Source organism: Bison bison, unplaced genomic scaffold (genome assembly GCF_000754665.1).
Source record: "Bison bison bison isolate TAMUID 2011002044 unplaced genomic scaffold, Bison_UMD1.0 scf7180017864381, whole genome shotgun sequence".
In the NCBI taxonomy this organism is placed as follows: Eukaryota; Metazoa; Chordata; class Mammalia; order Artiodactyla; family Bovidae; genus Bison; species Bison bison.
The window spans coordinates 1,956,334-1,980,905 of NW_011494953.1; the positions used below are offsets into that span (position 1 = coordinate 1,956,334).

General features: G+C 55.4%; 1 protein-coding gene across 7 annotated transcripts in view; it reads left to right on the forward strand.

The window, feature by feature from the left end:
* Positions 1-7,271: 7,271 nt before the first annotated feature.
* RORC (RAR-related orphan receptor C) overlaps positions 7,272-24,572 on the forward strand; it is a 25,269-nt gene continuing 7,968 nt past the window's right edge. For 2 of the 7 annotated variants that reach the window (XM_010857471.1, XM_010857473.1), the window contains exons 1-5: positions 7,272-7,389; positions 10,069-10,098; positions 22,111-22,196; positions 22,481-22,622; positions 23,897-24,409. In XM_010857471.1, coding sequence (XP_010855773.1) covers positions 7,326-7,389; positions 10,069-10,098; positions 22,111-22,196; positions 22,481-22,622; positions 23,897-24,409 — 835 coding nt within the window. In that variant the 5' untranslated portion in view covers positions 7,272-7,325. Of the gene's footprint in view, positions 7,390-7,834; positions 7,873-10,068; positions 12,985-22,110; positions 22,197-22,480; positions 22,623-23,896; positions 24,410-24,572 lie in introns of those variants that run through there. The other 5 variants (XM_010857472.1, XM_010857474.1, XM_010857476.1 and 2 more) reach the window with 4 other exon arrangements.

Here is a 24,572-nt window from a genome sequence, read left to right on the forward strand (position 1 = left end):
GTGGTCAAATGCAGCACCAACCCCATCTTCAATGAGGACTTTTTCTTCGATGGGCTCGGCCCGCCAGACCTGGCCGCCCACAGTCTGAGGGCCAAGGTGCTGGACAGGGGCGCAGGATTCCGCAGGGACGTGCTGCTGGGGGAGTGTGAGACGCCCCTGATTGCCCTGCTGCCGCCCTTGGGTGCTGGACTAGGTCCCGGGGCTTCCCTGGTGCCTGCCCATCTCAGCCTGTAGCCTGAGAGACGGTCTCTTCCTCAGGAGGGCTCCACCGGGTCTACAGTCTCCATTCTTTCCATCTGCCCAGCATGTATTTATTTTTGCAAATAAAATATCTGTCTCCCCTTGTTTGCACTTTGCGCTGTCAGATCTGCAGCCTGCCCTCCTCCCTCTGCCCTGGCCCTACAAGGGATGGAGGAAGTTCATTCAGGTTTTCTGATTTGGAGCAGACCTTAAGAAGTGGTTCTCAAACTTGAATTTGAGTATCACAATTACCAGACATCAGAAATGCTGGATGAGCTTGTTAAACACAGGGAAAGAATCCTGAGCTCTGTTCCTGAGAGACTCAGACACTAGTTCACTAGGTCTGACCTGAGTGGGTCCGAAGTCCCTGCTCAACAAGGCCCCTATCCCTTCAGGGGGCCCTCCAATCACTGAAAAGCTCTGTGACTGAAGCCCCCATAACTCTCCTTCCCCTGGGGGTTCCTGAGGGGTGCACAGGGGAAATCAACACTCCCCACCCATCTAGCACCCCACTCACACCCACATCTGATCTGAAGAGAGAGATGAAATTTCTGGGTCTTGGGAGTGAGTCAGAGGATGTCAGACTAGCAAACTATGCCTTTAGGGATCCTCTCTCCTGCCTGCTCCTGCCATACCTAGGCCTCCCTGGGGAGTAAAGCCGCACTTGAGTGCTGAAAGACCAAGATATAAGGTCACAGGGATTGAGGTCCTGGGGGCAGAGGGGGTCCCACCGGACTGTGAGAGCTATTCTCATGGATGCTCAGAAAAGGCTACCCAGGTGAGTAGGGGCAGAATGTGGAAGATGGATACGTGTAGGTCACAGTGTATTTACCTCCTACCTGAATGTCCCTGACGTCAGCAGTGACCTTCTTCTCTCTCACCCCTCCTTCTCTGAAGCTGGTTCCTCTTGGCTCGGGGCAGGCTTGGAAGAGGAAAACAGGGAGGAGGAGAGGGAGGGAGGGAGGGAGGGAGACACCGTGCCAACCCAGCTTGTTTTTCCCACCCCCTTGGGCCATTTCTCACTTTGCCAAGTGCCCATAACCAGGGCCAAGCCTTCGTTATCTATATAAACCTCAGCATATATAATGCTAGCATTACACACACACACACACACACACACACACACACCCCCCCATGCTCCTCCATTCTTTCTCCCTCCCCTGATTAGGTCCCTCCCCAATCCCCCAGGCCAGGGAAAATCCTGCTCCAGATGTCCACCAGGTGGTAGCATTGATCAACTAATATTAAGCACTAACAGCTACAAAAAATATGATCGCCATGAAATGGCAACCCACTCCAGTATTCTTGCCTGAAGAATCCTGTGAACAGAGGTGCCTGCTGGGCTGCTGTCTATGGGATCGCACAGAGTCGGACACGACTGAAGCAACTTAGCAGCAGCAGCAGCAGCATGCAAGGAATCTTATCCAACAACTTGTAAGCAACTCCCATGAGAGTTAAGTACTATTGTTAATATTGTTATCCAGTGTGACCTCAAGTTTTACTAATCCAGTGAGGGATAGAACTAGGATTTAAACCACAGTCTGGCCTTAGAGTCTGAGCTCTCAGTCACCTCACTATAGTGGTGCTGGAGAAGACTCTTTTGAGAGTCCCTTGGACAGCAAGATCAAACCAATCAATCCTACAGGAAATCAACCCTTAATATTCATTGCAGATGACACCATCTTATGGCAGAAAGCCATAAGAGAAAACAGCCTCTTGGTGCAAGTGAAAGAGGAGAGTGATAAAGCTGGCTTAAAACTCAACATTCAAAAAAAGAAGATCATGGCATCTGGTCCATTGAGTTCAGTCACTCAGTCGTGTCCAACTCTTTTTGACCCCAAGGACTGCAGCACGCCAGGTTTCCCTGTCCATCACCAACTCCGGAGCCTGCTCAAATTCATGTCCATCGAGCTGGTGATGCCATCTGACCATCTCATCCTCTGTTCTCTCCTTCTCCTCCTGCCTTCAATCTTTCCCAGCATCAGGGTCTTTTCCAATGAGTCATTTCTTCCCATCATGTGGCCAAAGTATTGGAGCTTCAGCCTCAGCATCAATCCTTCCAATGAATATTCAGAACTATTCAGGATTTCCTTTAGGATTGACTGATTTAATCTCCTTGCAGTCCAAGGGACTCTCAAGAGTCTTCTCCAACACCACAGTTCAAAAACATCAGTTCTTCAGTGATCAGCCTTCTTTATGATCCAACTCTCACATCCAACTCTCACTACTGGAAAGTCCAGAGTTTAGTTTTGACTAGACCTTTGTTGGCAAAGTAATGTCTCTGCTTTTTAATATGCTGTCTAGGTTGGTCATAGCTTTTCTTCCAAGGAGCAAGTGTCTTTTAATTTCATGGTTGCAGTCACCATCTGCAGTGATTTTGGAGCCCAAGAAAATAAAGTCTGTCACTGTTACTATTGTTTCCCTTCTATTTGCCATGAAGTGATGGGAGGAGAAGGGGACGACAGAGGATGAGATGGTTGGATGGCATCACCGATACAATGGACATGAGTTTGAGTAGGCTCCGGGAGTTGGTGATGGACAGGGAAGCCTGGTGTGCTGCAGTCCATGGGGTCGCACAGAGTCAGACACGACTGAGCAACTTAGCACATACACACATGGCAGGTGCTGGGCTTTGGATACAGCAGTGATCAGAACAGAAACGGGAGCTGTTACACAGAATGGAGTCAGTCCAAAACAGAAAGATAAATATTGATATCAACACATATATATGGAATCTGGAAAAATGGTAGCGATGGACTTATTTGCAGGGCAGCAATAGAGACTCAGGGCTTCGCAGGTGGAGCTAGTGGTAAAGAACCCTAGAGAATCCCTTGGACAGAGGAGCCTTGGGGGCTACAGTCCATAGCGTGACAAAGAGTCTAACGCAATTGAAGTGACTTAGCATGCAGGCACAATAGAGACACAGCATAAAGGACAAGCTTGTGGACACAGGGAAGGAAAGGAGAGGGTGGGATGAATTGAGAGGGTAGCACTGAAACATATACATTACCACATGTAAAATAGCTAGCTAATGGGTAGTTGCTATATGACACAGAGGGCTCAACCTGGAGCTCTGTGACAACCTAGAGGGGTGGGAGGGAGGTTCAAGAGAGAGGGGACGTATGTATACCTATGGCTGATTCATGTTGATGTATGGCAGAAACCAACTCAATATTGAAAGCAATCATACTCCAATTAATAAATAAACACTGAAAAAAAACAGAAATGGGAATCAGACAAGTTACAAAATGAATAAGCAAAATGTAAAAATGTTACTTGGTAATCTGTTTTAGAGAAAATTGAAGCAGGAAAGGGGCAAAGGAAGGAAGTCAGACAGAGAGAAGAAGGGAGGAATGGAAAGAGAGAGAGAGACTGAAACATTTCTTTTTAACCACAGTACTTTGTACCCGTAGGTCCTGTATTTTACTCATTATGCCAGTTAATCATTGCAACCACTCAGAAAGGTGGGTTCTGTTCCTATTTGACCGAGCAGATAGATCGGAGAGGTTAAGTAAACCTGCCTGAGGAGCAGCCCTGGCTGCAGGGAAATTTCAGGACTGTGGCTTCCTCCTCACCTCCTACTGCTGCTCAGAGGTGGCTGAGAGGTGAGAATTCAAGTCCATTCCAGTCAGGAGCAGTTCACTCAGCGTCCACAGCGGCAACCTTCCCCTCCCCACACCCTGGGGACCACAGAGTCTCAGGAGGAACTTCCTGGCGAGCTAAAGCCACAAAAGCATGCCCTGGGGCCACTAAGATCCGAAGACTCCCTCCAGTGTGCAGACTGCTCTGGCCTCAAAGTATGTTCAGACACAAGTCTGGACTGATATTATTGTCCTCCTTTTATTTTTTTAATTAACTTATTTATTTTAATTGGAGGCTAATTACTTTATAATATTGTAGTGGTTTTGCCATACATTGACGTGAATCAGCCATGGGTGTCCCTGTGTCCCCCATCCTGAACCTATTGTCCCCCTTTTAATGATGTGGTAATTGAGGCCTGATAATAGTAGGCTGCATTCTTATCTGTCTTTTGGCTCCAAAAATCAGAGCTCCTGCTTTTCAACGCTCCTTGCTGCATCCAAGCCTAAATGACCACAAATGCTAACTGACAGGCAGGGGGACATGGAACGTTCAGGGCCAGGAACTAGGGCCACATTTCTACTGTCCCTCCACCTACAGTGGCCTTTGTGACAGGAAAGGGGAGAGCTGGTGACTGAGGTGTTTATAGAAGTGGGATGTCTTTTCTTTCATGGTTGAGGGGCCTGGGCCCCCTTCCCGAGTCACTCCAGTGCGTTGAGTTCTCCCCAGGCATGGACCTCTTAGGGAGGACCTAAAGGAAAGTGTTCCTAATCTCTGGGTCAGGCTTGCCAGAGGGGTGGGCCTCGAAGGATGGAGCTGAGGTAGTATGTGGCATGCAGGCTGCCCAGGTCCCCGTACTTTCCACCTTTCCACCCCAGGCCCCCCCAGGAGGGCAGGCCTGCCCTGAGCTTTAAGTGGTTTCTGTGGTTTAGGGGTGGGGAAGAAGGGAAAGAGAAGTTGGTGACTGTTCCCCAGTTCCAAGCCGCCACCACCACCCTCCACCCCCTCTAGGCTGCTTGCCCCTCACTTTCAGATTCCCCTGATAAGGGAACTTGGGCACGTGGCGGGTGAAATGATTCTCTGATCCCTATCAGCCTCTTCCTTGCATAAAAATGTGAGGAGGAAATAACCAATGCCCTGCTCTGAAAGAAGAGGCATTCTGGATTCCTCCAGAAAGGGGGCTGTGATTCGAGCAGAAGAGAGGAAGGGTAGGCACGAGGGGACTTCCCAAAAGGGTGAATTACCTTCTTGCCCCAGGGATAAAGAACACCAGACATCCATGCTTAGGGCAAGGAAGGGGTAGAAATGTCCAGGAAGTGTGTAACTAGCTTAGGTCTAGGAGGACCCTGTCTTCCCAACCACCAGTCACTTCCTCCCCCACCTTACACAGTGACCCGAAGCGGCGGGGCTGAGAGAGGCAACCAGACCCGTGGTATCTGGGGCAGGCAGGGCTGCCTGGCACCATGCCAGGGCCAAGTGCCCATTGCCAGGCGCTCTGCATGGCCTCTGCTCTGTGCCCATGCTTGGGAGATCAGGAAGGATCCTGAGAGACCCAGAGTCAGAAAGGAAAGGAGGCTTAAAGAAAAGAAAAGAGAGAGATGAAGCACAGAAAACAGAAGAGCCTCAGGCATGGGGGGTTGGCAGAGGGAAACACAGAGAGAGGGTCCTGAGTGGACGCAAAGCCAACTGTGGGTGGGGAGGGGCTGGCAGAGCAGCACTCCCAGTGCCCCTGGCCCCTGCCTCTCACTGGCTCCATTGATCTGCCTGGGGGTTCTTCAGAGAGCTTTGCTTACTGAAGCCTGCCCAAGGGGCTGCACCCCAAAACAGACCAACATCCTGTTCTGTGCAGAGAAGTGTACACAGATGCGTGGGCCATGCATTTACCAAAAGGACATGAGGATAATCAGAGTCTCAGAGACACAGACACACGCCCTCAGACTCTCGGTACGAGAAGGTCCCCAAAAGTTTCCACTTCACTCTTCCTCACTCCCTACCCCCTTGTCAACCATCCTGGGAGCTGGAAAGTCCTTCTCTACTTCTAACCTCTGTCCTGTAAGCTGCAGCCCTCGGAGACTCTGGGAGCCACCTGGGAATGGAGGTGCCGCTGGGAGCCGAGCGTGAAGCTCAGGGTGGGGCATGAGTGGAGGATGGCGAGATGGGAAGGCAGGCCCAGGAGGGGACAGCTACCCGCCTCTCCACGCCAGGTGCCACGTGCACCACGTTGGGGGGAGTGGGCTGCAGTCACGAGGCTGAGGCATGTCTGGCTCCTGCTCTGCTGTTTACCAGCTGGGAGTGAAAGCAAGAGGAGGTGCCAGGGAGCCTCCCCACTGCAGCCTGGCCCCTGGCCAGCCGGCCTGTTGGGTAACCAGGAGAGCCAGGCCCAGCTAATCAAACTCTGGGCCGAGGCTGTGCAGAGGATCAGTGGCACCCAGGACCCTCAGAAGCTGTATCCTGTGGCCTCCCCAGAGCACTTCCTCCGTGGGGGCTGCCAGACTGGGGGTGGGGGGTCTCCTTCCTGCAACTACTGCATGAAGCATGTCTCCTCTCCTCTCCTCTCCCATTGCTCCTCTGCCTCAGCACACACCTCCAGGCCTGCCCCTAGCACCCAGCAGAGCAGGAGGCTGTGAAGGCATCAGGGAGCCAGGGAGTTCTACGGAAGGTCAGCAACGTGCAGAGGCTAAGCAGGCAGAGGCCTCAAGGAAACCAAGAACTGCTGGGATGAACCCGACCTCACCCTGTAGAGAAGGCACCATCCCCCAAATAAGCCATCCCATCTTCATCTCTTCCCTCCCCACCTCCCCTTCACCAGTCACCTGTCTTGGTGGCTCAGTGGTAAAGAATCTGCCTGCCAATGCAGGAGACACAAGTTGGATCCCTGGGTTAGGAAGATCCCCTGGAAGAGGAAATGGCAATCCACTCCAGTATTCTTACCAAGAAAATCCCAGTGACAGCGGAGCCTGGCAGGCTGCAGTCCATGGGGTTGCAAAAAGTCAGGCACGACTGAGTGAGCATGCACGTCTTGGTCAAATAGAAAGCACACGATTCTAGAGTCACAAAGACCTGGGTTCAAATCACAGCTCAACCACTTACTGTCCTTTTACAATCCTTGGGCAAGTTGTGACTATCTTCGAGCATCATCTAGCTTATGAGCATCACATAGGTATCTGAAGCAACTATGCTTGCTCCATGGTGGACACTGGGAGGATTGGAGAAAATCATGGATTTACAGAAAGTGACTGGCAAAGGGCCCAGCACACAGTAGGTGATGCAGAAAGGCCAGTGCCCTTCCTGTCACCTATTCTGTCTCTCCTCAAGGCCCCAGACTCTGTTCCTCCCATCTCTCCCTGTGTCCCCTCCTGATGTCGGGACGCTCTGCCAGCCACTCCTTTCCCCTGCCTGCTGTCGGGCCAGGTGCTCCCTCCTCCTCTCTCTTCCCTCCCCTGGGCCCTGCTCCCTGCCCTCCTGGGCAGCCAGGGCAGCAAGGACGGCACCAAGGGAGTTGCCCCATGGACAGGGCCCCACAGAGACATCACCGAGCCTCGCAGGGTAAGAGGCCCTGCAGCCTTACAGGCAGGTGGAAGGGGCTCCCAGGAGGTGCAGAGGAGAGATGGGAAGGGGCTGGTCGGGACGTGAGAGGGTTGGGGCAAGAGAAGAGAGGAGAGAAAGATGGGTTGGCAGGGGAGGGTAGGCTGGTGAGGCACGGCAGGTCTTGATAGAGACTGAAGGAGACATGGGAGGAAGGGCTGGGGACTAGACAGAGGAGAGAAAGAGGAAGGAGAAGCAGGAAGCACATGGAGGGGAAAGAAAGGGAGCCGTGAAGAAGGAAGAGACAGGTGGGCTGGGGGAGGAGAGGAGAGAAGAGAGTCAGGGAAACTGGAGGGAGGAAGGGCCAGCATGTGGGCAGGGTCTGGTTTCCAGTGAGAGCGCCCCCTGGGAGGAGGGGCAGACACTGCTCATCTGGCTGGGACCCCAGGCAGCAGTACGAGGCCGACCACTCCACCTTCTGTTCATTCAGCGACGGAGGAAGCTGTCCTGCCTCTAAAGATGACAAAGGTCAGGGAAGCAAGCAATAGAACCCTGTCCGGTGCCCACGCCCACCCCCAGCACTTTGCTCCCCACTGGCTCAGGGTGTGGGGTGGAGGATGCGGTTTCATTTCTGCAGAAAATGTGGGACGCTCGGCCAGGGGTAGCAGGGGGGCACCGGGGGGTGTGGAGAGTCAGGCAGTCCTTGGCCTCACGAAGGGTCTAACTCAGAGACGGCTCAGCGGGATCCCATGGCCACATGCTAGGTCAGGTGTGAGCCCTGAGGCAAAAAGTGGTGGGGCCACCTGGTGGAGGAAGAACTCCACTGCCGGGGCAAGCAAGGGGAGCTCCCCCACCCCAGGCCTGCTGTGAGGTTCAAGGCTAGAGGCTAGAGAGAGGGTGCCACGTCAGGGAGGAAGCTGGGTGGGGCCAGGCAGGATTGGCGGCAGGCGGGAGGGGCCGGATGGAGCCACTCCCTCTCTGCGCAGTCCTCCCCCAACCCTACCCCACCCCAGCTGAGCCCAGACCTTCAAGTCCATCACTCCCACCCAGTCCAGTGGAGGAACTGGCTTGCGGGGGCATCTCCTGGGCACAGGGACAGTGTGTGAGCCGGGAGGGTGAGCAGAAGGGAAAGATGCTGAGCATTAGACAAGTGCTGTGCTTAGTCGCTCGGTGGTGTCCTACTCTTTGCGGCCCCATAAACTGTAGCCCACCAGGCTCCTCTTCCATGGGGATTCTCCACGCAAGAATACTAGAGGGGGTAGCTATACCCTCCTCCAGGCGATCTTCCCAACCCAGGGATCCAACCCAGGGATCCAACCCAGGTCTCCGGCATTGCAGGTCTCCCGGATTCTTTCCCATCTGAGTCACCAGGGAAGCCCACTGGGCAAGTAGAAGGAAAAAGTAACAGGAGAGCACAGTCAGAGGTCAGGGGAAATACAGGGGGCTTAAGGCAGGCCTGCAGCGTTTACTGAAATGAAAACTGGCCTTGCGCTCTGTGAGGAGCTGCTGTGTGGATGTACAAAATGCAGTAAGGTCTGGCAGGGGAAGCTTCTTCACAGGGACTCCTTCGGTAGGTGTTTAATAAAAGTTAACCATATGAATGAATGACATGCTCTTCCCTGCTCCAACCAGGCTCTAGCTGAAGGCTTCCCCTTCAGCAGCTGCTCCTCTGGAGGTCTGTGCCTCCCTGCCTCCCTCCCACATCAACCCATCTGTGCTCCCTACAGCCTTCTCTTCACCTGGACCAGCCACACACAGCAGGAGGCATTGCTTCTTCTGCAGGCTGGGGGGCCAGTGGAGCCAGAGCCTGCAGGAGGCAGTGTGTGTGCTGGGGATGTCTGTGCTTGCAGCTCTCCCTTCTTCCTTCTAAGCTCTCTCTTCTTCCTTCTAACACCCTCACTAGCCTACCCTCAACCCCTACACCTCAAAATTCCCAGGTGCTGCGGGCACAAACAAGCAACCAAGAGTTTTAACTCTGGCCGCTTGGCTCCGTGGTAAAGAATTCTCCTGACGATGCAGGAGACGCAGGTTTGATCCCTGAGTCAGGAAGATTCCCCTGGAGGAAAAAATGACAACGCACTCCAATATTCTTGCCAGCAAAGTCCCATGGACAGAGGAGCCTGGCAGGCTACAGTAGTAGGGTTGCAGAGTTGAACACGACTGAGCATGCTTGTGCAGCCAGCAGAATATTTACTGTGTATCTCTAAGGGGCAGGCACTACAAAATAACAATATGAACAAGGCAGACACAGTCCCTGCCTCCATAGGGCTTACTGTCTAGCAGGAAAGCTCCCTCTTCTTAGATCATGAACAGTTATAGCGGTGAGATGATGTGATGAGTGCCAGGAAATCAACTGCTGGAGCTGAGTGTGTCAGCACAAGGGCGGGAGGGCTTCTCTGGGGAAAAGACCTGATTGGGAACTTGGGGGATGAAAAGTTGTCTAGATTGAGGAGGGGCCAGGGAAGGGCCTTCCAGGCAGAAAGAATAATGTGGGGAAGTCCCAGAGTGGCGAGGAGCCTGGCACATTTCAGGATTTGAAGAGGCTTTGCATGACTGTAGGGCAGAGTGAAGAGAGCAGTGCAGTGGAGGCGGTCCCACCTTCTCAGACGCCAGGTTCTTCCAGGAAGGACTGGGGTAGGGGTGAGGGCCTGAGCATTGGGGAGGATCTCTTGATCCTCCGTGGTCCTCAACTTTTGGCCCTGACCCCCTCTCTTCTCCTTACAGAGCTGCTGGCTGCAAAGAAGACCCACACCTGTGAGTAGAGGATTGGGGCAGGAACTGGTGCTGGGGTGTGGAGAGATGGCAAAGAATTCAGCAAGGGCGCCAGGAGGTCCATGTAAAAGCAAGGCACATGCCTTGCATGCTCGGAGCTGGAGCAACCGGGCAGAGGTGGCCAGGTCTGAAAGGAGGTGGAGCTGAAAAACCAGGGACGTGGGGAGATGAGGAGGAGGAGTGATAAAACCTCAAGACTGGGGGGCAAAGGGAGGAGATAAGGGAGAAGCCTGAAAAGTGCGAGGGAATGTCGCAAAGAAGTAAGGAGAGCACAGTGAAAGGGAGCCACAGGAAGAAGGAGCTGCTGGACAGAGGCACAGGAGATGCTGGGTGGGGCAGTGGGGGGTGGGCAGTGGTGGAGATCACTAGGTCAGGCAGGGAGATGCTGAGGCAGGGTGGCCTCAGGGACTCAGGGTGCCTGCACCAGGCTTTGTGGCAGCAGAGTCAGGTTTGCTGTGCATCTCTGTGGTTAACACATCCCAAGGCATGAACAAGCCTGGGGCCAGCCTGTGCAGAGCAGGAGAACAGGAAAGCCTTCATCTTGGTAGGAAACACATGGAGAGAAACACTCTGGGTCCTGGGGACATTGAAAGACTGAGGCTGCAACATGTGAGGAAGGGATTAGAGCCCAGGAAGGACTTACCAATGGATACTAGCAAGGAATACCTTCTCTTGGGAACTCTCAACTCATCAGATCTATCCTCCTACTTCATAAGAGAGGCTACACCCCCAGAAAATGCACCCATTGCACCTTGGTCTCAAAGCTCATGTCCCATCAACGTGCCCTTCCAGGCCCAGGATGCCTTCTCAGAATCCTTGAACTGAGGAGGACCACTCCAGGGCATGAGTGGTCACCTGCCCTTCTCCATGGCCCTCCCTTGGACTGCCTACCAGTTCCTCCTGAGAGCTCACTGCAGTTCTTTCTGCTGCCATCATCGCCTAGAGCTCCCTGTTCCGAGCAGAGAGATCTCAGAAGGCCCAAGCATCACCCTCCTCCCTGAGCTGGTCAGATAGGGGCTGGGAGGCCACCAGGAGGCTACATCCTTCTGAGTGGGGGGTTGCTTTGCTCAGCACAATCCTGATCAGTGCCTCGCCTGCCCCTAGCCACAGGGCCCCACGGAAATGCTGAGCAGGGCCCTGGGAGGAAAGCGGGTCAAGGAGTGACGCGGGTGAGCTGAGGGAGGTGGGGGCCAGGGACCATATGTGGGTGGGGGGGAGAAGGGGGACTTTCGGAGCATCTGGAACTGGAAGAGGCTAAACGCCATTCCTACCCTCAACCCCTTACCACAGAAACCTCGGCCAGGACCACACCCCCTCACCCCCTTCCAACCCCCTGGCCCTGTGCAACCATACCTCCACCCCACCCCCACCCGTGAGGGTCCTCAGGAGAACATGGGCTGACAGCCCCTCCCCCACCCACTGCCAGCTCCTGAGTGCCCAAGGAAGGCCAGCGGGGAAAGGCCTGTGCCAGGCGCCATTAGAGTCCCAGCAAGATCAGAGGCCTCTTAGGAGGTTTGGCCCAGATAATCCAGGAAAGATTAATGCCTCCTCCAGGCCCGGAGACTCTGAAAAGTGGGCTCTGGAAGTGGAGACAGTCGTAAAAGGGGCCTCCAAGACAACCCCAGGAAGGGAGACGCCCAAGAGGGACTCCCAGACTGAGAGGAGCACCTGATTACTAAGGGGTCCTGAAGAGGGAACCCCGAGGCTGAGGTGCCCACAGAGCAGATATGAGGTTGAGAGGGCCTCTGAAGTTGATGGACCCCCAGAGAAGGATTCCAAGACCAAGAAACTCTACAGAGACTCCCACAGCAGGAGACCCTCCTAAGCAGACCTGAACCAGAGAAAGCTTCCCATTTCTCAAGTGTAATCTGGGGTCAAACACCCTGATTTTGAGTCCTGACTCCACCACTTTGCTAGCTGTGTGACCTCAGACAAGTTACCTAACCTCTCTGTGTCTCACTGTCCTCATCTTTGAAGTAGGGATAATGGTACCTACAACATAAAGCTTTCTGTGAAGACTAGATCATCCACATAAAGCCTTAAGAACCATTTCTGGCACATGGTTAAGCATTATTATTAACATCATCTTCATTCCAAGTTCGGCAGTTTTGCTCCTAAGGAAATTTCTGACCGACTAACCCCTCCTACAGATAGTGGCATTTGTCTGATGGTTATTGCTGCTACTATAATCACTTATGCCCTAGCCCAGGGTATGTACCGTGTGCAGGGAGGGCATGAGCGTGGTGGGTGGTGGGCAGCCTCCCAGACTGCATCTCACTGAACACGGCTGTTGGCAGTCCACAGGGTCGCAGGTGGCCCCAGGCAGACATTCTGTGACTTACCTCTAGAAATAGCCCCGTCCCTGGAGTCACCTGGCAAAGAGGGTCAGGCTCTCGGGGATCCTCGGGGGGAGGGGGAGTAAGGACCTGGCCCCAGGCTCATGTGAGCTCCATTCCGGCTCCCCAGCCAGAACTACCCTGGCGGGTGGAAACAGCTTTTACGCGTGTGGCTGTCGCCTGTGGTTTTGGAATTTTCCAACGCCCCCTGCGATTGGCTGCCCCGCCCCTCACACTCTGCCCCAGGCCCAGATTGGCCACATGGGGCGCCTGTCATCCTACCCGCTGCACCCCAGGGGGGGTTGGGGGGTGGAGTTGGGGGGGGTTGTCACTCGGCCACCTGTGTGGTGCAGATCTTAAACCCCCCGGCCCAGAAGCATTGGGGGAGAGCTAGGTGCAGAGCTGCGGACTGAGGCTCTGCCAAGAGGGCCTGGCCCCTACCCCTGCTGTCAGCTGCGCCCCGTCCCTGGACAACCCCGGCTGAGAAGGACAGGGAGCCCAGGCGGCAAAGCCCAGGACTCAGTCATGAGAAGTAAGTGAATGGGCCTCCTGGGAGCGGGGAAGCCTGGGGCCCATCATCATTCCCGGGCCTTCTGAAAAGGAGGGAACAGTGTGGGCAAAAGCCGAGCGCTCTTCCCTGGCAGGGTGTGTCCTGGTCAAGGCTAGGATCTGTTGGATGGAGTAGTCGTGGAGTCTCATTCCTCAAACGGTTCTCTTAGAGCAGTTGCAGTAGAGGGACTATTGAGGAACTCCTCTGTCATGGGCTCTGGCAAGGATCTCCCAGAGTAGGTGAGGTGCCCCGCGCTTTGTTTTACAAAAAGGGACTGAGACCCAGAGGGGCCCAGTGCTTCACCCCTAGATCACACAGCTGTAGTAGGTGAAGGCTGGTAATTAACAGGCAGCCCAAACTCGCTGTCCCGGCACCCACTGCAGTGTTTCCCTCCACGCCTCCAAACTACCTGTGGGCAGGGTGAGAAAGGAGGCCAGAGGAGCCGCTGTGCCCTGAAGCAGCGGGTTGGCGAGGGTAAAGACAGGGCAGCTGGCAGAGGGGGTCAGAACCCCAGCATCCAGGCCTCTGAGCCATCACACTCCCTGCCCACTGCAGGATCATGAGGACCAAGTGGAATCCAGCCAGGGTGGTGTGTGTGTGTGTGTGTGTGTGTGTATGAGAGACCCCTCATCCCAGGTTCAGACACCCATTTGATGAGTAGGATCAGGCAGTAGAGATGAGAGCAAAAAGCCTTCAACTTTACTGGCTTCCTGGCCCAAAGCCATGGGCCAACAGCTGGTGGGCAGATGTCTGGGGTCCCTGTGCCTTCCAGCAGAGCAGGGTGGGCAAATCGCCCTCATGTGGGGAACCAGAGAACCTCCCAGAGCATAGGGTGAAGGACGAAAAGGGAAGCCCTGGACTCCTGTGGCCTGAGGCAGGAGGCACCCCCAGCCTCAACTGGGGGTCTTCCCACAACCCACAAAAGAGAGTCCATATTATACTGGAAAAACCCACGGGCTGAGTCTAAATACCAGCTTCTGAGCCACCTCTGTCCCTGACTAGCCTTGTCCTTAGGCAAGTCATTGCGCCCCCCTCTCTTATTTTAAAAAAAGCTGAATTTAAAAACAAAACTAACTTCAGAGAAGCTCCCGTTCTGACCAAGCAGAGAGCGGTGGTCTCCAAGTGAAGCATCCCCCAGAGTAGTGAAGGGAACTTAGAGGAGACACGGAGAGGTGGCCAAGGAAAGGAAAGAGCTTCACCTCCACACTTGGGGTGGAGACTCCCGTGCAGGCGTCCAAGCGGGGGCGGCCAGGAGGGGTGAAGAGACCCAAACTTCAGTTTCCCTTCTGGCTTCTTCCCAGTAGCAGCAAAGGTTAGTCTTCCCAGAAATGGTCTCAAATCAGCCAATCCACCTTGGGAAGAAGCAATGGTCGGATGTGCTTCAGAGCCTGGCAGGAGGGCAGGAGAGCCCGGGACTGAACAGGGGAGACACTGAACAGAGCAGGTCTACGTGACAAACCCACCCCCACCAAGCTGGTAGGCTGGAGAGGGTCTCCTCCCATCTGGGGTTGGTGCCGCCGGTCCTTCTCACTTGGACGTCTCTGGGCACCTCATAGCCCCTCGTGAGTTCCAGCTACCTCCCTGTCCTCTGACCTTCTCTGGGGAGGGCAGAGCACTAGGGGCTTGGAACTGTGACCCACACAAAGACCAAGGTCCAGACACACCAGGAGCAGAAAACGGAGCAGTGGCACTCCCCTGGTGGTCCAGTGGCTAGGACTCTGTGCTCCCAGTGCAGGGGGCCCAGGTTCGATCCCTGGTAAGGGAACTAGATCCCACGTGTTGAAAATAAAAGATTCTGCATGCTGCAACTAAGACCCAGTACAGCCAAGTAAATTAAAAAAAAAAAAGAAAAAGATGAAGAAGAAAGGAACCAGACCAAGAAATAAAGAGAGATGCAGAGGCCAAACTCAAATGACAGAAGATCTATGAAACACATGGGGAGAGAGTGATGTCTAGATAGAGCTACAACTGGAGAAATACCAGGAGAGCCAAAACATTACAACGTGTAGCCTGAGACAGGACTGAAGTGTAGAAGATGGAAAGGCACACAGACCCAGGGGGTGACAGAGAGAAAAGGAGGTGGGCAGGAGAGGGGAGACACTGAATATAGATCAGGTGTAGGAAGGCAGAAGTGGGAGGGATGGAATTTACAGAAGCTCCGAAAGAATGATAGGGTCTCTGCCATCATGACCTGCTGCCGAGGAGAGAGGAAACATCCATTAGCCAGAAGAGCTCCCCAGCCAGCCAGAGGGAGGGTGGCCCCGTCAGCTCACTCCGGGGCATGGCTGGAGTGGAGCCAACAGACATAAGGCCCTGGCGTTAGGCCTGGATGGGGAGGTGGGAGGGCAAGGGCTATGAGGTTGCGTTCTCGTCTTTGTTGTGCCCTGATCTTCCTCAAGTCTGGTCATGATGAGGAGGACCCATCAACCAGAAAGAAGTCCAAGTCCCGGGGTGCCACAGACCTCACCCAGAGAGCTCAGGGCCATTCAAAGGGCCCCCTCCTTCCTCGAATCGCTGTTGTACCTTTGGCTTCTTCTCTCTGCCCATTCCTAACAGGACTCCCAAACACCTCCAGCTCAGGGCTTTAGAAGGTGGGAGCACCCCAGCCTGTCCCATCACCAAGAAACATGGGTATTGGTGTGGCTGCCCCTCCCAGGGGCTCCTTCCCGCTCCCCTGCCCCTGTCCCCTGATTCAGACGGGGAACAGGGACTTTCCCATGCTGAGAGCTCTCCTAGAGAGGCAGCCCTGGGGTCTCCTCCAATGACTAGTCCTTTCTGAGATCTCATCTCCACTCCTCCAGCTGCCCCCTCCCTGGGACTCCAGGCTCAGAAAGGATGGAGATATCCATCTAGGAGGAGGGATGGCAGCAGGGCTGGGCCACAGGGCCAGAGCCTGGGTCTTTCTGGGGGCCCTGGCCTTCCCACAGCAGCAGAGGCCCTCTGGAAAGGAGACTTGAGCCTCGGGAAGGCCGCTGGCGGTGCGTCTGGGCTCCTGCTCCTTACTGCTTCCTCCTGGTGATTCATCCCCTCCCCCCATCCCCTGGTTGTTTTCACTCAATTCTTTTGTTTCCCCTCCTTTCTCCTGTCCCAGACTGCGGGGGTGGCGGGGGCACCAGGAGGGGGTTTCAGGTGGCTGGCTGGCTTTCATAGCTTTTCAAAACCCCAGACTCTCCCTCGCCCACCTGAGTTTTAGCTTCACTACTTTCTCAGCCCTGGGACCTGGGTGTATCAGCAGAAAATTTTCACTAAGGGCAGACAGGAGCGTTCGCCAGGTACAGCGGCTTCTGTTCTGACCCCCACCCTGCCCTCCCCCTCCTGCTCTTTGCGGCGGGAGCCCACCGCCGTGGTTTCCAACTTTGCAGAAGCTGCGGGAACTGAGAGCTGAGAAAGGAGGGAGGCTGGTGACCGGCTGGGGTACACAGGGATCCCCTGGCCGGAGGTGTGGTCTCTGTGGGGAGAGGGACTGAGTTGGAGCTGGGGGGTGAGGGCCCCTGAGCTAAGAAAAGAGATACAGTCCTTTCTCACTCACTCAATCACTGGTTTCTGCAAAGAGGCCTGCCAGCATGCCTGACCTGAAAGCCAGACCACAGGCCAGAAGAGCTGTGGTCCTGTGAAGGGTCCTAAATCAGGAGCTCGGCTGGGGTGGGCGAACCATGGTTAAAGGCAGGAGGGGGCTGACACCACAGGAGAAGGTATGGGACAGAGGGAATAATGACTGGATCTTTAGACTAGACATGAGGCCCAGCTTTAGTTCCATGGGTGTCCTCCCTGAATTCTGGTCCTAGCCCACCCCCCTCACTTTGCACTTCCGCTGCAGCCGGTAAACATGCCCCCACCCACAATCTGCCTAGTGCATTTGAGTGTCTCATCCTTCTAGAGTGAAAGGCTCAATGGTTGGGGACACTGGCTCTCAGGTTACAGAGACCTGGGCTTGCATACCAGATCTCCCACTTCTGGTGAGGACCAGCAAGCTTGTGCAACCTTGGTCAAGCCACTCACTCTCCCCTGCTCGTTTTCTCGTTCTTAAAATGGGGACGATACAAAGAGTACCTACTTCACGGGATTATCGTGGTCATTAAATGAAAAATGTATGTAAAGCCTGGCACAGAGTAAGAATTCAGCCAACGCTTATGTCTATCATCCTTGTGTGTGCTCAGCTGCTCAGTCATGTCTGACTCTTTGCGACCCCATGAACTGTTGCCTGCCAGGCTCCACTGTCCGTGGAATTTCCCAGGCAAGAATACTGGGGTGGGTAGCCTCCAGGCTTTTCTGTCCATGGGATCAAAAATACTGCAGTAGTTTGCCATTTCCTTCTCCAAGGGATCTTCCTGACCCAGGGATCGAGCCCATGTCTCCTGTGTCTCCTGCATTGGCAGGTGGATTCTTGACCACTCTGCCACCTGGGAAGATGCCACCTGTCATCATCATCCTTAATCAATGTCCTTTGGAGAAAAAGAGAGAGAAAGAGGAGAGAGGAAAAGCCTAGCCTTGGGCAGATAGAGCACCAGGGGAAGATGAGGACCTCAGGGTGCCTCTGTCTGCACCTTTCTCTGCCAGAGCTGGGGTGGTTCTGGGGTTTGAGGGGAAAGATCCCCCTGGGTTGCAGCCCCTCCTTTGCTCCTACCACTTCCTCTCTGTGGCATAGGGCACCTGGACAGGGCCCAGGGCTGGCTTTCTAAGGTGGCACAGGGCCAAGCTCAGGATGCATTCAAAGAGCGCTATCAATGAATCTTGCAGCTGTGAGAAGGGTGAGATTAGAGGAGGCTGGAGGGAGGGGGACAGCCTACTTTGTCTCTACCGTATTTCCCCACATAGGAGGTGCTCAGAGGAGGCTCCCTGGGGATCCTTCAATCTCCAAAGCAGTCCAGAAGAGATTCATTTTCTTTTCCTAGTACTGTGTTGGAATGAAGTTTTAGAAGTCACACCGGTTGGCAGATAAAAGAATGAGCTGGGGAGGAGACCACCAGCCCCACCCTTATGCCCCAGCAAGAGGCAGAAGCAGGAAGAGGGACTACATTCTTGCTACTCAGAAATGTAGGGTGAGGACCAGCAAGCTTGGGCACCAACCAAGAGCTTGTTCAAATGCAGAACCTGGGGCCCTCCGACTTCCTGAGTAGGGACCTGCATCTTAACTAGCTCCCTAGGGGATCTTGTTGGCGACTCAGAGGTCTAGGGTCATGCAATCACTAGGTGGTTTCAGGAGGTATCATGTGTATGTGGGCACGTCGTCTCCCTCCTTGGAATTGAGGGGCCCTGGGAGAGAACCTGGGGTCGCAAAGAGTCGGACACGACTGAGTGACTGAACTGAACTGAACTGAACTGGGAGAGAACCACAGTGAGCTACACAGATCTTCCTGAAGCAGCAGGCGAGGGCAGATAGAGTGAGGGCTGTTGTGGGAGCCATGCTGCAGGGGTTGACCTCGAGGCTCCTGACCTCTGCTTAGTTCTAGTTCCTGGCACTGTTAGGCCCTTAGGTGGTAAGTTCCTGGCAGGCCAGGCTCCTGGGAAACAGCTTGAGTAATCCTGTGATTACTCAGCTCCCCTCCCCAACCTGGGTTCCCACCAGCTACTGCTTCAGGGACAGGGCTCATGGGGGGAGGCTGCAAAGGTGAGGTATTCAAGGTGTTTTTCAGCTCCAGCTCACCCCACCGCCACCTCTGCCGGTCCTCTTCCCGTTCTCTCCCCGCCCCTCCTCCACAAGTCACACTCGTGTGCACCGGTACTTTCTCTTTGAGGTTTTGGGTAGATGGCATGGCCGGGGTACAGGTGGCAGGGCCAGGAGGGAGGAGCAGGATAAGAGGGCCTGACCGTGCTGACAGGGCCAGGCCTTGGGCATGGGGGCAGGACACGAGTGTGGGTTTTTTCTGTGTTTCCGGGGCTCTCTCTCCATCTCTGCATCTGTCTCTGTAGTCTCCTGGTCCCGAATCTCTTGGTCTCTCTAGCTGAGAGGCTGGAGGGTCCAGCTCAAAACCCCTGACCCTGTGTGCCTGTCTCACTCTGTACGTCTGTCTCGGACTGTGGCTGGGGAGTGTGGGACTATGGTTGCTGGCCCAGTGGCCGGGGTCCAAACTCTGGTCTCCCCCAAACACGGGTATTTGTGAAGGTGGTCTGTGGCTGGCCACATCGTCCTATGAAAAGGGCAAGGTCTCAGTGACACTGTTGTGAGGTTCCTGGGGCTGGGACCAGCAGTGGGTCAGGCGGTAGGGCCGAGAGACGTGTCTGGGTCAGCCGTGTGGTCAGCGCATACACGCACACGGATGTGGCTCTTGGAGAAGGGAAGAGGCAGGGAGGCCTGTGGTTGAGTGCTGGGCTGGAGCCCAAGTTCCTACTGTGGCTTGGCCTAGTCTCCCTCCCGCTTACTTTTTGGGTGACCCACGATGGTTTCTGCCCTCTCTGGGCTTAGGGCCACTGAGGAGTGAGATCCCACAATGCTGGAGGGGAACTTGTGGGGGAGAGGCAAGAGCTGACTCCACAGGAGACAAGTACTTCTCTTGGGCCTCAAACGCCTTCAGGGTTCTCTTCCCACTGCTGTGCTCGATGGCAGCCAGCACACAGTGTTTCCAGCTGCAAAGCACTTTCCTCGGGTGAGTCCGTGTACCCCCTATGCTAACACCCGTCACCCCCTGCACCGGCCACGAAGGCTGTGCTGACCCTGATTTTACTGACAAGGGCACTGAGACCTAGAGAATCCAGTGGCTAAGATGTGCAGGTGTCCCTGCATTCTCTGCCCCTTTTCTAGGTATCCAGTCCTCCCTTGTTCTCTCTTCCCTCCATTCATTCCCATCTGCTCTTAATTTACTGGAAAGAATCTGAAAGTTCTCTTGCCATCTGTCCTAGATGATCAGGACCGCCTATTGGGTGGGTGCTGGGCAGGCTAGTGGGACTGCCTGAGAACTCGAGTCAGGAGAGACTCGAGATCTAATGGACAGATTTCAGACACCCTGTCCCCATGAGAGGCAGCTGCTTACTCTGACTCAGGTCTAGGCTAACCTGAGGGGATGATGGTTTAAGGGTGACAAAAACAATATTTGGGGGAGCAGTGGGCAAGCCATGGTCACCCTCCCCACCTCACATCAGCAGGCCCTACACCACAACCAGAGTCCAGGCCTAGGCCAGAAGAGAGTTCATAGCACTGGATTTGCCCTGCAGGCAGCGGCTGCTTCCTCTGACCCTTGGAATCAGAGATGAGGGGGAGCTGCGGTCCTAGACCACTTTTACATCCTGCTCCATCCCAGGCAGGAGAAGGCAATGGCAACCCACTCCAGTACTCTTGCCTGGACAATCCCATGGGCGGAGGAGCCTGGTGCGCTGCAGTCCATGGGGTCGCAAAGAGTCGGACACAACTGAGCAACTTCACTTTTCACTTTCATGCATTGGAGAAGGAAATGGCAACCCACTCCAGTGTTCTTGCCTGGAGAATCCCAGGGACAGGGGAGCCTGGTGGGCTGCCGTCTATGGGGTCGCACAGAGTCGGACACGACTGAAGCGACTTAGCAGCAGCAGCAGCCATCCCAGGCATTTTCCCTCAGAGGGGAGGCAGCAGGTCAGCAACGGCAGAGGAGAGAAGCGCATGCCCTTAGGAGTGATGAAAACACCTGAAAGGGAACCCATCCCTGCCCAGTCCCTCCAAAGATTGGCTGGTGGAGAGGCCGGCGGCTCATCCCTGAAACTTAGCAGGGAGCTGTGGGCATTGACAAGGATGGGGCAAAGTAGAAATGGACCTGGGGCCAGTAACCATCCACAGCGAAGGCACCAGGGAGGTAGATTACAATGAGCTTAGTGGGAGAGGGGGAGGGTCCTGGCAGCCAGTCAACAAACACTAACACACAAATATGCACAGTGTACACACTGGCTCAAGCAGCTATGCCTGTTGCCTCGTGAATCACATATACCTTTCGTGTACACACACACACACACACGCGCGCACACACGAGCACCCCTTCAAGCAGGCAACATGCCCACTGATGTGTGTGCCTCTGAAATCACGGACATGGATCAGCAGAATGGAAAGCTATGGGGAACTGGGAGATAGACCCAGCTCCTGAGTAAGCTAGCTTTGTGAACCTGGGCCAACCATCTGATCTCATCTGGCCTATTCCTTCCTTGGTAAAGGGGAAAAAAAGAGGTCTGAATGATCCGATGGTCTCTAGTCCCAGCCAGTGTTAACATTCATGATTTGGGCTCACACAGCTGGAGGCAGAGGCCCGTGTACACACACGTAAGCATCCATACACAGCCACCCTCTGCTCTGGGCCAGGAACCTGGGAGCTCTGTTTGATCCGCTCCCTGGCTCTCAGACATCCAGAAGAGCTGGCTTGCTGCCCCCACTTTCCTGGGCTCCATCTGGCTTCTCTCTACCCTCTCTGGGCCCCACCCTGTGACCCTGCCCTCTTGGCCCCCAAGTCTCCGCACAGCCCCTCCCTGAGCCTTCACAGCCCGGCTGAGGATGGCAGGCAGCTCTACCTGGCCCCCAGGTGCCTCCCGCCTGGTGCACCACATCTTCCCACCAGGCCCCACAGTCTGCCCTGGGGGGCCAAGCCCCAGTGTGGGGAGGGCAGCTCAGAGGAAGCCCCCTGGGCGGGAAGCAGGTGTTGTGAAGTAGTGAGGACTCCTAGGTCCCCAGGCGGGAGGGAGGCAACTAGAGCTTTTCATCTTGAAGGGCTGAGCAGGTGGCCTCTCTGCAGCTGCTTTCTCTGCCCCCATAGAACTGGTACAACCCCAGCCACTCCGCAAAACTAAAACAGCCTCCACAGATCCTTTGCTGAGTGGCATTTGGCATTCACTCCTTCGTCCATCTTATTGTTGTTGTTCAGTTGTTGTAGCCCGCCAGGCTCCTCTGTCCATGGGATTCTCCAGGTAAGAATACCGGAGTGGGTTGCCATTTTCATCTCCAGGGGATCTTCCCGACCCAGGGATTGAACCCACGTCTCCTGCTTGGCAGGTGGGTTCTTTACCACTGAGCCACCAGGGAAGCCCGGTCTCCCATCTTACAAGAGGACTGGGGTAGGGCAGCAGAGGATACACCACGTCCCTGGATCTGCCTCCCAGGTGCTGGGGTAGGCTGCACCGAAGGCTCCCAGGCTCACCTCTGCTCTTTCCTTCTTCCAGCACAAATTGAAGTGATTCCGTGTAAAATCTGTGGGGACAAGTCATCTGGGATCCACTATGGGGTTATCACCTGTGAGGGGTGCAAGGTGAGTGCTCGCTCATACACAGTCTCTTCAGAGGATAGGAGAGGGGGCTCGGCAGCCTCCGTACTGCCTGCAGGGCTGGTCTCCTGAGATGGCTAGGGAGCTGCCCGGTGGCACTTTGCCTGGAGAGCCCTGTGCCAGAGGGCCTTGTCTTCAACTTGGGAAGCGACTGCAGGACAGATTATAATGGAGGAGAGAAAACTGAGGGGTCCTACGATCTGGAGGTCCTCAGACTGATCTCGGCCCTGCCAGGGCCAGCAGCCATGGTCTTCACCTGCCTTCCCCAGGGCTTCTTCCGCCGGAGCCAGCAGTGCAACGTGGCCTACTCCTGCACCCGCCAGCAGAACTGCCCCATCGACCGCACGAGCCGCAACCGATGCCAGCACTGCCGCCTGCAGAAGTGCCTGGCCCTGGGCATGTCCCGAGATGGTGAGGCCAAGTGGGCAGCCCCCCAGGGCTTCAGTCGCCAGAGCGGCGGCCTGACCAGACGGGTTCAGCGGCACCAGACCGGGGTTCAGCAGCCTTCCGGGTCTCCGCCCTCCAAACTTCCCTCTGGCAGGCTCTGGTCTCTTCCACTGTCCAGCGTGGCGGTGGGCAGGCTGCCCTCATCAAAGGTCTTCACAGTCCCCAGCTTCAGGCTCTGCAACAACAACCCTTGTTTCCTCAAACTCCTAGGCCCTTTTCCCCTTCCTTGGGAGGGACTCTCCTCACCCGACTTGCCTCCAGCCCAGATCCCATCCCCATCCACAGTCCACATCTTTCCCCAGCTGCCCCCTTGCTCCAACTCCACCTGGCTCCCCGTACCCCTATCTCCAACTTGGGACAAAGGGCTGTGACTATGAATGGGACCACAATCACCCTGAGAACAGCCCGGAAGGCTGAGGTTCACAAGGGCGGCTGTTCCTGGTGCCTTTCTCCCTTTCTCAGCCACTGCCCCCTTGGCAGCCCCCAAACTGCTCCCCCCTCCAACACCACAGAAGGAGCCCAGGGTGGGGCTGGGGGAGGCATGAGGTGATGGGGAGCCAGAAGGAGCCTGTCAGCACTTTTCAGCGCCCAAAATAACAAAGTGAAAGGAAACACGCAGGGTTGCAAAGGGGCAGGCGGGGTGAGGGGCTGTGCCCCCACACCTGGGAGGGGCGGTGGGGCGAGTGAAAAGGCAGGAAAGAGAGAGCAGAAGAGGATGTTCAGAAACAAGCCGCGGAGCCTGGGTTGGGCTGTGGTGAGTATCTAGGTCACCAGGGAGCCTGTAGGCCTGACCACAGGGAGACCTGTGTTCTCGGCTCTCCTCTTCCTCCCGACCCTCGTAGATTGGGCGAGGTGACCCCGATACAGCTTGAGGCTCCCTCCCCAGCCATCCCCAGCCCCATAGCAGGAGGCCGGGCTCCTCAGCCCAGACTCATTGCTCAAATTCTGCCACTTAGTCGAAGCTGGTTTCAAGCAGGGAGAGTTTGCTCAGAAGACTGATACGTCTGCTGATACATCTGGGCTGGACAGAGCCCAGAAGCAGACAGGAGTCGGCAGGAGTGGGTCTTGAACAGAAATGTCTGGAAGGCAAGCTCCCGGGCCAGACTGGAGAAGCTCTGCTCGGAGTGAGCTCTTCAAGGAGCAGCAAGTTAATCCTGTAATGGTCACAATGCCTATTGACTCTGCCCTGTGCCATGTCCTCCCGCCTCCAAAACTCCTGATCCCCCGACCTCTTTCAGCTGTCAAGTTTGGCCGCATGTCCAAGAAGCAAAGGGACAGCCTGCATGCAGAGGTGCAGAAACAGCTGCAGCAGCGGCAACAGCAGCAACGGGAACAAGCGGCCAAGACCCCTCCCGTGGGAGCCCAAGGAGCAGACACCCTCGCCTGCACCTTGGGGCTCCCGGATGGGCAGCTACCCCTGGGCTCCTCGCCTGACCTGCCAGAGGCCTCAGCCTGTCCCCCTAGTTTCCTGAGGGCTCCAGGCTGTGGGCCCTCCTACTCCAACAGCCTGGCCAAGACTGGGCTCAACGGGGCCTCGTACCACCTGGAATACAGCCCTGAGCGGGGCAAGGCTGAGGGCAGGGAGAACTTCTATGGCACAGGCAGCCAGCTGGCCCCAGACAGGGGTGGACTTCACTCTGAGGACCCCAGGCGTCCTGGGCTTGGGGAGCCAGGACGGGGCCTGGACAGCTACTTCACCCCCAGTTTCCGCAGCACCCCAGAGGTGCCTTATGCTTCCCTGACGGAGATTGGTAAGCAGCTGGGGAGGCAGAGAGTGTAGAAAGATGAGGGAGGAGCTTTCAAGAAAGGGGCCCTGTGGGACTTCCCTGGTGGTTAAAAGTCCACGTTTCCACTGCAGGGACATGGGTTCTATCCCTGGTCAGGGAACTAAGATCCCACATACTGTGCAGTGCG